This window comes from Equus quagga, chromosome 2 (genome assembly GCF_021613505.1).
Source record: "Equus quagga isolate Etosha38 chromosome 2, UCLA_HA_Equagga_1.0, whole genome shotgun sequence".
Lineage (NCBI taxonomy): Eukaryota > Metazoa > Chordata > Mammalia > Perissodactyla > Equidae > Equus > Equus quagga.
Genome location: NC_060268.1, coordinates 150,541,641 through 150,555,311, shown reverse-complemented (window position 1 = coordinate 150,555,311; position 13,671 = coordinate 150,541,641). Strand labels below are relative to the sequence as shown.

The 13,671-nt window shown below is 37.5% G+C and overlaps 1 protein-coding gene across 1 annotated transcript in view; it reads right to left on the bottom strand.

The window, feature by feature from the left end:
• The window catches only part of LOC124235649 (cytochrome P450 2C19-like), a 56,349-nt gene extending 43,295 nt beyond the window's left edge, over positions 1-13,054 (bottom strand). The window contains exons 1-3 of the mRNA XM_046653921.1: positions 12,759-13,054; positions 11,137-11,299; positions 10,815-10,964 (exon numbers count right to left, since the gene is read on the bottom strand). Of these exons, the coding sequence (XP_046509877.1) occupies positions 10,815-10,964; positions 11,137-11,299; positions 12,759-12,926 (481 nt within the window). The 5' untranslated portion in view covers positions 12,927-13,054. The remainder of the gene's footprint in view (positions 1-10,814; positions 10,965-11,136; positions 11,300-12,758) is intronic.
• Between the last annotated feature and the right edge of the window lie 617 nt (positions 13,055-13,671).

Below are 13,671 nucleotides of genomic sequence, written 5' to 3'. Positions count from 1 at the left end.
ACAATTATTTCAGATGGGTTTTTTTGTCTAAAATAAAAATAAAATTAGAAAATTTTATATCAACATAAACCCCAGGTAGTCAAACAAGAAAGGTAAACTTATAAAAGGAGTTCTTTTATTTTTTCATTTATATATTTTAAAAAGATCCCTCCTTAGGAAGTAAATGTTCATGATTTCCAACAACCATCAAAAATTAATTTATTGGGACAAAGCTGGCTACGCAGACTTCTGTGATATTATTCTGCACAGCCATCAACAGAATAGTATGTTTTAATAAATTTTAAATTTTGCCCATCATTTAAATCAATTTGGTAAATTTCTAGCAGAGAAATTACATTAGAGGAAAAGTTTTCTTTTTGGGGAGGGAATTTGTAAAATAGAATCGTTGCAAACGAATGATCAATGAAAGATCATTACCTGTAAAAAGATTGAAAATTCACAATTATAGCAATAATTAAGGATGACTTGAATCAAAAGTACTGAGGCAGAGTGACATCAGGAAGACGGTGGAATAGGAAGTCCTAGCCCCTGTTCTCCCATAGAAACACTGATTTAGTAATGAAATATGGACTAAAATTCTTTTATGATATTTTCAGAATCCAGTTAAGATGCTGTAATACCAGAGGTGAGGACAAAGCTGAGAGCAGCCACATTAAAACTGGTAAGAAGAACAATTTCACTTTACCTGCATCAACACCTCCCTCAAGCTGGCACAACTAAATGCTGGCAGAAAATGCCCCAGGTTGTGATCACTCCATCACAGGAAAGAGAAGGATGGAGCACGCATCCATGTACCAGCCTGAGGGACTGGTGTCTGTCTTACCTCACTTAGAGTGCTGACAGAACTGGCAGAGTGTTGATGCCTCAGACCACTGAGAATAAAGGAGAGCAGGGGGTAGTGGCTTGCTGTGGCCAGCATGGCTTGGCGCAATCCACAGATGGTACACAACTTAAGGCTCTTCATTCAAGGGGAAAGGAAGAGGAGTGGAGCATGCATCTTGTATTCTGTCTTTTGGGAGGGCTACCCAAGGAACTATGTCTGTCTCTCCTGACTCAGGGCACTAAGGAGGAGCCTGCAAACTTTCGATGCTACTGAAACAAAGGAGAGTGGTGTAACTTGCTTCTCTCAAACCAGGGAACTTGCAGTACTGCAGACGCACACAACAAAGAGAATAAGAGAAGAGATTACTGGCTCCTCAGAAAGAAATTTTCAAGCCTCTCTAATTATGAAATTGTACACACAGCCCCAGAGAAGTTGCATCTACTAAAAGAAAAAGCCTTCACAAGCCCCCAGAATCTCTAGCCAGGATAACTGGTGAGGGTTTTTCCATATACAAAGCCAATTCATAAAGACTTGGAGAAGTGGTTATTTTTTAAAATTCATGAATCCCAACACAAAGTTATGAAACACATAAAGAAGCAGGAAACATGTCTCAAACAAAGGTATAAAATCAGTCTCCAGAAACCAATCCCAAAGAAATGGAGTCATATCAGTTATCTGAACAAAGAATTTTTTAAAAATTGATAAAGATGCTTTATGAGAACAAGAAAATGATGCATGAACAAAAGGAGCATATAAAGAAAGGGATCACATAAAAAAGAACCAAACAGCTGAAGGTTGGGGGCCTGAAGAACACAATAACTTACCTAAGAAAGCTTGCTAGAGACTTTCTACAGCAGACTTGATCAAATAGAAAAAGAATCAGTAAACTTAAGGACAGGTCATATGATATTATTCAATCAGAAGAACAAAAAGAAAAAGAAATGAAAAAGAATGAAGAAAGCCTAAGGGACTTATGGGACAATAAGAGGATCAATATACGCATTATGGAAGAAGAAAGGGAGAAAGGGGCAGAAACCTTATTTGCAGAAATAAGGGCAGATAACTGCCCATATCTGGGGGAAAAAATAACACTCAGATTCAAGAACACATTCTAAACAGGATGAACAAAAGAAATTCACACTATGAATATTATAATCAAATTGTCAAAAGTCAAAGACAAAGAGAGAATTTTGACAGCAGCAAGACAAAAGTGATTTGTCACATATAAGAGGACCACCATAAGTCTATTAGTGGATTTCACCAGACACCTGCAGGCCAGAAAGGAGAGGAGTGATATATTCAAAGTGCAGAGAGAAAAAAGCTGCCAATCAAGAATACTATTTCTGGCAAAACAATTCTCCAAAAATGAAGGACAAAAAAAAAAACTTTCCTAGATAAACAAAAGCTGAGAGAATTCATCACCACTATATATGTTTTACAATAAATATTAGAGTCCTTAAAGTTGAACCAATAGGACACTGAACAGCAACACAAAAGAATATGAAAGTATAAAGCTTGCTGATGTAGGTAAATATTTGGACAAAAACAGAATACTGTAACAATGTAAAGGTGGTACATAAGCCACTATTAATTCTGGTATAGAAGTTAAAAGACCCCGTGGCCAAGTAGGTAAAGTTGCATGTGCTCCACTTTAGCATCCCAGGTTCACAGGTTCAGATCCTGGGCGCAGACCTACTCCACTCATCAGCTATGCTGTGGCAGCATCCCACTTACAAAATAGAGGAAGATTGGCATAGGTGTTAGCTCAGGGTGAATCTTCCTCAACAAAAAAACCCAAAAAGTATGAAAAATAGGCTTAACTATTAAAATATGTTAAAGGATACACAATATAAAAAGATGTAATTTTATCAGATGGGAGAAATAGGAGTTTTCTATCACCTTTCCCCTAAAGAATACCAATTTTCACAATCACCTATGAATGATAGTGTCTTTGTGGATGTCTGGGAGTCCAGCAGAGAAGTTCTAATACCATTGCAGGGGAAAAAAATCCAAGATTGAATACACTGAAGAGGATAAAAGGAACACTTTCACTTTAGCTGCATCACTCCCACCACAAGTGGCACAGATCAGTGCCAGGAGTGATCTTCTTGGCCCATGATTTCTCCCATGGGAGAAAGGAAGAATGCGTGAGTGAAGGAAAAGCTTCCCCAGGTGTGCAGGATGCTGCCAAAGAGACCCACTTCTTTCTTGCCCCGTGTAGAAAACTAAGGTATGCTGCACATCTGAAGGGCAAGAAGTGTATGGGAGCACAGCAGTCAGGGCTTTCAGAGGGCATCACAGGATGCAAATCCCACTGACAGTTTCAAGGACTCCATCAAGAAGCCCATCTATGAGCAACTGGGGGTGTCTCACCTGCGGATTACCCCAATGGATCCATGGGCACTTCCAACACTCTGTGAACCTCACTGACACACGCACACACACACACACACACACACACACACCCCTATGGCTGGCTCCCTATGCATGCCCCCAAGGGCAACGAGTGAAACTTTGTAGATAGTGAGCAACCAGCCTGACTCTGTGGGATTGGGAGAATCCATACAAACTTGAGCATTTAGTACAGCCCTAGAGAAAACAAGCAAATGGGAGATAGCCAGCACCTGGCCTGGCTACACAGAATCAAGAGAAGGCATACAGTCTTAAGAGTTATCCCTCAAGAGAGAACAAAATTGTGCAGCAGGCATATTCGTAGAAAATGTCTGAGAAAGCCTCAGAATCCAAACAGGACTGACAGAAGATATTTCTCTCCCAAAGCCAGTCATTAAAGGCTAAGGAAGTTACTCCTTCAAATATGAATACAGCAAGCAAGACTTCAAGGAAAATGAAAAATTAAGGAAACGTGGCACTACTAAAGGAACACAATAATTTTCCAGAGTCTATCCAAAGAATTGGAGATTTGTGATCTCCCTGAAAAAGAATCCAAAATAATTTTCTTCAGGAAGCCCATTGAACTGCAAGAAAACACAAAAAGACAATTCAACAAAATCATAAAAACAATACATGAACAAAATGAGAAGTTTAACAGAGAGATAGAAATCATTAAAAAAAAACAAACAGGATTTCAGAGCTGAAGAATACAATGAATGAAAAGAAAAATATAGTAGAAGGCATCAAAAACATAATGGATCAAGCAGAAGGAAGAATCTGTGAGACAGCCAACAGGCACATGAAAAGATGTTCAACATGGCTAATTATTAGGGAAGTGCAAATCAAAACTACAATGAGATATCACCTCACACCTGTCAGATGTCAATTATTAAAAAGATAAGAAATAACAAGTGTTGGAGAGGATGTGGAGAAAAGGGAACTCTCATACACTGCTGGTGGGAATGCAAACTAGTACAGCCACTATGGAAAACAGTACAGAGATTTCTCAAAAAAATTAGAAATAGAAATATCACATGAAAGTACACTTCTGGGTATTTATCCAAAGAACATGAAAACACTAATTCAAAAAGATATATGTTCTCCTATGTTCATTGCAGCATTATTCACAATAGCCAAGACTTGCAACCTGAGTGCCTATCAATGGATGAATGGATAAAGAAGATGTGGTATACATATGCAATGGAATACTACTCAGCCATCAAAAAGACAAAATCGTGCCATTTGCAACAACATGGTGGACCTTGAGGGTATTACACAAAGACAAATACCATATGATTTCACCTATACGCAGAAGATAAACAAACACATAGATAAGGAGAACAGATTGGTGATTATCAGAGGGGTAGGGGGTGGAGGGAGTACAGAAGGGGTAAAAGGGTACATATGTACAGTGGTGGATGCAAACTAGACTTTTGGTGGTGAACACGATGCAGTCTATACAGAAGCTATAGTGATGCACCCCTGAAATTTGCACAGTGTTATAAAGCAATGTGACCTCAATCAATAAATCAATTTTTTTTAAAGTTTCCATTTCAACTGACTTGATATGGGGTCCAGAAATCAGTAGATTTGAAAACTTTATCAGGTGATTCTAATGTGCAGGGCTGAGAGCCAATGATCTAGATTTACAAAGAGAAGCACAGATAGATCAATGGGGGCTAGAAAGATACATAGATGATAGAAAAGTAGGTAGATAGATAGATAGATAGACAGACAGATAGATAGACGGTTGATCGTAGAGAGGTGGATGATGAGTAGCTTACATAGACAGTACATCTGAAGGTCTAAAAGAAAGGAAGAGGGAGGGGAGAAACGGGAAGGAGAAGAAAGAAGAGAATTTGGAATGACGCAGCCAGATGAGAAATGACCCATAACTCAATCCCTAATTGAACCTAGAAGAGAATGAAACAAAAGTGAAAGCAGAAAAATAAAAAGTGAATGTGTCTAGCTAAAAGAAAAAGAGAATCTGTGAAGTAGAAGGCAGGTTATTTGAAATTTATCCAGTCAGAGGAGAAAAAAGAAAAAAGAGAATGAAAAGAGTGAAGAAAGCCTATGTGAACTATGAGATACCATTCAGAGAAACAATCTGCACAATAGATCTCTCTCCCTGAGAAGAGAGGGAGAGAGGAGCAGAAAGCTTATTTAGAGAAATGATGCCTCAGAACTTTCCAAATTTGGGGAAAGATTCAGACATCCAAGTTCACGAAGCTCACAGATCCCACGAAAATTTTACTCCAAAATAATCTCTGCCAAGACACACAATAATAAAACTGTCTAAAATCTAAGAGAAAGAGAGAATTTTAAATGCAGCAAGAGAAAAAACTCCTAGCATACAAGGGAACCTCTATAAGGCTATCAACAGATTTCTCAGCAGAAAGCTTGCAGGCCAGGGAGAGTGGTATGATATATTGATACCATTGAAAGAATAAAAACTACCAACCAAGAATACTCCACCAGAAAAAGTTGTCCTCCAGATATGAAGGAGAGAGAAACACTTTCCAAAAAAAAACACCAACTGAGGAAGTTCACACCACTAAACCTAGCTTACAAGAAATGTTTAAAGGAGTTCTTCAATCTGAAGTGAAAAGATACTAAAAAGTAACATGAAAACATATGAAAACATAAAACAAACTAGTAAAGGTGAACATATAGTCAAATTCAAAACAGTGTAATATAGAAATAAGTACAATAATTTCTTGATGGATACACAATATAAAAAGATGTCTATTGTGACATCAGAAACAAAAAAGAGGGGGTTACAGGGTAGAGTTTTGTACGCAATTGAAGTTAAATTGTTATCAGCTTAAAATAGGCTATTACATAAGATGTTTTATGTAAGTCTCATGATAACTACAAAGCAAAAACCTACAGGAGATACACAAAAGATAAAGAAAAGGAAATCAAATCATACAACTACAGAAAATAAGTATGCATGGAATTGTGTCCTTGATGTAATAAGAGAAGAACACAAAATGCAGAACAGTATGTATGATCTCATTTTCTCCAAAATATAGAGAAAAGCCTGGAATAATACACCAAATTGATAACAGTGGTCGGCTTAGGGATCAGGTGTGGGGTGAGGAAGAAAGCAGATGTTCATTTATCGCTTTACACACGTATTGTATTTCTTTTGTAATTTTAAGGTAAAAATTCTTTATTTGCAGAAAAACTGAATAAAGCAATTTCAAATAAAAAAATACAACTTCACATCTCAAGGAACTGAAAAAAGAACAAACCAAGCCCAAATTTAGAAGAAGGAAGGAAATAAAGATCACAGCAGAAAATAATGAAAGAAAGACCAGAAAAACAATAGGAAAAAAAGTCAATGAAATTAGAGCTGGTTTTTGGAAACCATAAAAGAAATTGACAAACCTTTAGCTAAACTAAGTAAAAAGAGTGAAGACTCAAATAGTTAAAATCAGAAACGAAAGAGGATACATTACAAGTGACATCACAAAAATACCAAAAAAAGTGGAAACACTACTATGAACAATTATACACCAACAAATTGGATAACCTTGAAGAAATGGATAAATTCCTAGAAACATATGACCTACCAGGATTGAATCATAAAGAAATAGAAAACCTGAACAGACCAATAATGAGTAAGGTACTTGAATCAACATTCAAAACTTCCCAACAAAGAAAAGCCCAGAACCACCTCATTTCACTGGTGAATTCTACCAAACATTTAAAGATTGGCACACATTGTCAATCCTTCTCAAACTCTTTAAAAGTATTGAAGAGGACGGAACATTCCCAAACTCATTTCATGAGGCCAGCATTTCCATGATACCAAAGCAATAAAGACACTACAAGAACACAAAACTTCAGGCCAATATAGTTGACGAATAAAGATGTAAAATTCTCAACAAAATATAGGCAAACCAAATTTAACAGAACATTAAAGGATCATACACCATGACCAAGTTGGACCAAGCACAAACAATAAAAGTGAAAAGAAACGCGTGGGACTGCATCAAAATTTAAAAGCTCCTGCACAGCAAAACAAATGATCAAGAAAATAAAAAGGCAACCTAAGAAATGAGAGAAAATATTTGCAAACCCTATATCTGATAAGCAGTTAATATCTAAAATATATAAAGAACTCATACAACTCAATTAAAAAAAAATCTTATTAACAATGGGCAGAGGAACTGAATAGACATTGTTCCAAAAATGACATACAACTGGCCAACAGGTACATGAAAAGGTGCTCAGCATCACTAATTATCAGGGAAATCCAAATCAAAACCACAATGAGATATCACCTCACACCTGTTAGAATGGCTATCATCAAAAAGTCGAAAGACAAGTGTTGGCAAACATGTGGAGAAAAGGGAATGCTTGTGCACTGTTGCTGGGAATGTAAATTGGTACAGCCACTACAGAAAACAGTATGGAGGTTCCTCAAAAAATTAAAAATAAAACTACCATATGATCCAGTAATCCTACTGCTGGGTATTTTTCCAAAGGAAATGAAAAGAGAGTATTGAAGAGATTTCTACACTCGCATGTTTATTGCAGCGTTATTCACAACATCTGAGATCTGAAAACAACCTAAATGTCCATCTGCAGATAATGTTTGAAGAATATGTAGTATTTATATACAATAGAATACTATTCAACCATGAAAAAGAAGGAAATTCTGTCATTTGTGACAACATGGATGGACCTTGAGGGCTTTATGCTAAGTGAAATGTCATATAGAGAAAGAGAAATACTGTATAATACCACTTACAGATGGAATCTTAAAAAGCTGAATCGTAGAAACAGAGACTAGAAGGGTGGTTACTAGGGCCTTGGGGGTGGAGGAAATGGGGAGATGTTGGTCAAAGAGTACAAATTTCCAGTTAGAACATGTATAAATTCTGGGGATTTAATGCACAGTATTATAATTGTAGTTACGCTACTGTATTACATACTTGAAAGTTGCTGAGAGAGTAAGCCTTAAATGTTCTCCAAAGAAATGGTAAGTATGTGGCCTGATGGAGGTGTTAGCCAATGCCGTGTGGTAATCCTATTGCAATATATGAATGTTTCAAATCAACGCATATACTTCTTAAACTTACACAACATTACAATCAATTATATCTCAATAAAGCCAGGGGGTGAGGGAGAAATATTGAGTGTAGACCACACCCTTTGAAGAACGTTGATGGGTTTCTTTCAACCTGGATATGTAGGTGTAATCACAGCTACAGTGTAAGGAAAATATGTGCTTCAGAGGAAAACTGCATTGTCTATAGCTCACCCTTCTGCTTTATCTGACTGTGATTCTTGTACAGGAGCTATTTTGTGACTTTTTAAACTATCAATAACTGACGGCAGTGCAAAGTAATTCCTGTCTATAGACATGCAAATTCTATTCTGTTCAGTAGTGGTTCAATTGACTCTCCTGGCTAGTTTTGTCTTCATTCGCACATTCACGTCAACATTCTTATACTTTAAACAACCTTGTACTTTTTGACCCTTCTCCTTTGAACTGGTTGTAACACCTGACTAATTTCTTCATTGATGAGTTAAATAATATCTTTAACTTGTGTTCATTTAAAAAAAAAAGACATACGAATGGTCGAGAGGTATATGAAAACATGCTCAACATTACTAATCATTAGGAAACACAATCAAAAGCAATGAGATATCGCCTCATATCTGTTAGGATGGCCATTATCAAAAAAAAAGAAAAAGAAATTTATTGTTGGTAAGGGTGTGGGGAAATTGAACTGTTGTATGTGGTTGGTAGAACGTAAAATGGTGCAGTTAGTATGGAAAACAGTATAGAAGTTCCTCAAAAAATTAAAAATCAAATTACCATATGGCCCAGCAATCCCACTTCTGGATATTTATCCAAAAGAACTGAAATCAAGATCTCAAAAAGATATTTGCACTCCCACGTTCATTGTAGCTTTATTCACAATACCCAAGAAGTAGAAACAATCTAAATGTTCATCAGAGATGAATGGATAAAGAAAATGTGGTAAATATACACTCTGGAATATTATTCAGCATGAAAATGAAAGAAATCTTGTCATATGCTATAATATGGATGAACCTTGAGGACATCGTGCTAAGCAAAATAAGTCAATCACAGAAGGACAAATCTTGCATAATTCCACTTACTTGAAGCATCTGAACTAGACAGGCTCATAGAAACAGAAAGTGGAATGCTAATTGCCAGAGCCTGGGGGAGGAGTGAATGGAGAGTCACAGTTCAATGGGTGTAGAGTATTCAGTCACTCAAGACGGAAAGTTCTAGAGACCTGCTGTCCGCAGCGTGATTATAGTTCACAATAATGAACACTTAATAATTCATTAAGAGAATAGATTTCATGTAATGTGGTTTTTTACTTTACATTTCTTTAAAATGTTAGGGAGGAATGGTAAGACATGGAATAAAAGGAAACATGTAGTTAGCGGTTTCTTGCCAGGCTCCTTTAAATGTTCCAAGGCTTTAAGCTTTAAAACAACTTTTGTTTTTGCTAGATTGGTGGAGGGTAATTTGGTAAGCCTTGGGGATTTCTTTGTGTGTATGTGATTCACAAGTAAAGTCTGATTTTCAGTCTTTCCTTTCACTTCATATGGAAGAAAGAGTTAAAAAAAAAAAAACAGTAATTTGTACTCCAAGCTGAAAATCAGAGTCACTGTGACTTTACACTTTATAGGTATAGTGGTACTCCCGGCAGTAGTAGGTAAATAATTACTGTACCATGAATTTGTTAGGAAAATCCAATAAAGATAAGGCAAAGTTTAACAACCTGAAAAGAGCCAAATTCAACTTAGAAAAGACACCGTAAGCAGTTATTGAAATGGTTGAAATCTAATTAAATAAAACATATTTTAACTTGCTACTTGTATATTTTGAAGAGTTATGGTGTAGCATATATTTATTCAAAATATATAAATCAATAGAGTAGTACTGAGTAACAAGAAATAATCCTGGCATTTTTAAATAGTGCTTATTTTTAGAGAGAAGTCATAATTGACAAGAATTGCACTAAGATATGCCTAAGGGATTAAATCCATAGATGGCATTATTCTTGGCCAGGACTGTAAACATGGACTGTGGAAGAAACTCTCAGACATGTCTATGAGGCTGACCATATAAATATAATGCAATTAAGTGAAAGTACACATGACTTGTTTCATGCTCCATAAGTGTGATGAGGTCATTCCCACCAAGTTTACTTGACAAGTGTTCTCTGGTGAAATGTTCTGGAATAGGTAAACTACTTCCATGCTATAGGAAAAACATTGTTCTCTAACTCTTTCAGAAAATGACTCAAAACGGCTTTTTCGTGACTTCTGATTTGAAAACAAATAAAGCTCAGGAGAGACTAGGATTAAATGACCTATTATGCCTACTCTGTATGCACAATCATGGGTGTACACACACAACAAGCAGACATGCACAAAAGTTCCCTTGACTCTCTGCTTCACATCCTCCCTCTTTCACTTGAAGACTGGTAGCAACTACCCATAATGAAAGATGTGGCCACCCCTGAATTGTTTCCAAGGACATCACTAGAAAGGTGAACAACCTGTTAAGGTCAGAGTTACAGAGAATAGAATCACCTACCATTGGTTTTTCTCAACTCCTCCACAAGGCAGCGGGCTTCCTCTTGAACTCGGTCCTCAATGCTCCTCTTCCCCATCCCAAAATTCCGCAGAGTCATGAGGGAGAAACGCCGCATCTCCCTCCATATCTTTCCATTGCTGAAAACGATTCCTACCAGGAGGGGAAACAGAAACTGAGAGGGAGGTCCTAGGGAGGGAGGAGAAAGCTGACACTTGGCAGCCTTGTGTCCCGGCCAAGATCGGCTAAGGAGCGCTCCAATTTCCTGTTTTCCATCCTCCCCACCCCCATTACCAATGCTGAACACGCACACATGCACACCTACCAAGTCCTTTATTAGCTCTTTCAGACCCTGGGGAATTGCCTCTTCCAGAAAACTCCTCCCCCAGATCAATCAGGGCTTCCTTCACTGCTTCATATCCATGCAACACCACAGCGGGCTTCATGCCAATATACAGAGTAAACACAGGGCCATAGACTTTTGAGAGCTGGGAAAGGAGATGCAAATAATAGTAAAAGAAGTCACTACTTGATAATTTATTGTGCCTGATTCAGAATGACATTAACATCCTATTTTTACATTTTTATTCTGCCACATACAGCTTAAAATACTTCTGAACTTAATATATAAATATGAGGGTGATTATTACAGCTTCCACTTATGAATGGCCTGGGATGTGCCAGGCAATGTCCTATGTAATTAGTACACAGATTACAATTAATCCTCATATCAGCACCTTCAGCACATTTATTTGTCTCACTTACAAACAGGAAACTGAGGTCAGAGAATTCCAGTTCATTTCCAGCGTCCCATGGCTACTATATAGAAGATTCAAATTGAACATCTTATTCAACCTCTGATCCTCAAGCAATATTTCAATCCTAAATGTCCACCTTTGGACCAATATCCAGCTGACTGCTTCAGGATCACATGTGGAGCTCTTCCCATGCAAATTCTGATTCAGTAGCCCTGTGACAAATACTAGAAATCTATATTTTAAAAAAATTATTCAGGGGCCCACGCGGAGGCGCAGCGTCTAAGTTCACATATTCCTCTTCAGCATCCCCAGTTCACCGGTTAGGATCCCAGGTGTAGACCTACACACACGTGTCAGGACATGCTGTGGCAGACGTCCCACAAATGAAGTAAGGGAAGATGGGCACGGATGTTAGCTCAGGGCCAGTCTTCCTCAACAAAAAGGAGGACAATTGGCAGCAGATGTTAGCTAAGGGTTAATCTTCCTTAAAAAAAAAATTATTCAAACAACTCTAATGTGCAGGCCTGTTTGTGATCCACAGAAAGAGAGCGAGTACCACAGAGGCAGGGCCAGGCCATAGAGCTTCTCATGGAAGAACTATTTCTTCCACCCTGAAGCGCTCATAGGGTACAGACAGCAGTTTTGTGCAGAATCCAAATGAGTGCTGTTATCGCCAATTAGGTCCTGACTAATTACTACTTTCTTTTATTCCCTCACCCTGGTGCTGAACCCAGAGCCATTTCGTTGAGATCAGGCACAATTTGCTTCTTCAGAGAAGTTCAGTTTTCATGGGTATCTGAATAAAGCACACAGCTTATATAGTAGATGACTTCTGGATGAAACCTCTAATCACAACCACTTCTCTTACAATTTACCTTCAGTGAAAAAACAGCAAATGGCTGTGAAACAAAGAAGGGAAACAACACTCCCAGCTTTTGTCACTTTATTATTTGGATTCTACTATAGAAAAACCTAAATGTTTCTCTACTCACAAAACACAATATTCATTCCACTATCTATGCCAATGACAGACCAGAAAAGGCAAAAGAAATATTAAAATTTACAGGGAGTAATTTGCTTTACAATGACCTATTGTAATAGTTACCCCCAGGAATATATTTTATTTTTAAAATTGGGTTCAGTTTACTTACCCTTTGCAAGCCACAGGAAGAGCATAAAACATACTTACATTGGTTAAGGATTTGCTGATGTTCTTAACATCTAACTGCAGGATATTTCCAATAATAGGGAGAGGAGTGGGGCCAGGTGGGAGCTTCCCTTTCCTGGAGCTCTGTTTCCAGAGTGAAAGGAGAAGCCAACAGGAGAGACAGAGCCCCAGGACCACAACCAGATCCATTGTCTCTTCTTACTCAGAAAACTGTGAGCCTGAAATCCAAAGCTTTTATAACACTCCCTGTTAAAACAACACGTGCCTCGCTGAGCTATAAGGAGACTAGTCAGTTACATCCTCTTTATACTCTCTTCCAAGTGGACTTTGGACCACTAGTAAAAATAAAAATAAAGTGTTCTTTGGTCTTGTTTTCCTTCTGTCCAGAGACAACTCTGGAGATTCTGATTTAATTATACTGGGTCGGAGTTCAGGTATTTAAAACAAAAAAAAAAAAGTGATTGCCATGTGCAGCCAGGATTGCTTGCACTGGCTCAAGTACGTAATCTTGTGCCAAAAATGGCTCAAAATTCTGGATTCAAATCAATGACCATCTGGGAATGTCTGATACTGAGGACAGTCAATGTATTCTATGCCTTGTATGTAAAAAGTGTTTATCCTGTAACGCTGTATCTAACACTAGGATACTTTGTCCTCAAAAATGAGAGATTTTTCAATATTTTAAACTACCGTACTAACATTACAGCTCCCTATACATAAAATAGCTAACATAAGTCAAACATCGTGAATGACCAAACACTCATAAAGTAATTAGCTAAGTAGATTTACATACCTTTTATCAAGAAATCCTCCCCTTCCCCACAAAAAAAAAAAAGAGTAGAGATTATTATTTTGGATTTTTCAAATAGGGGAAAGGGAGATTCTGGGAGAACAAGAAACCTGTCCAGTGTCACACAGCTCATAATTGATAAAA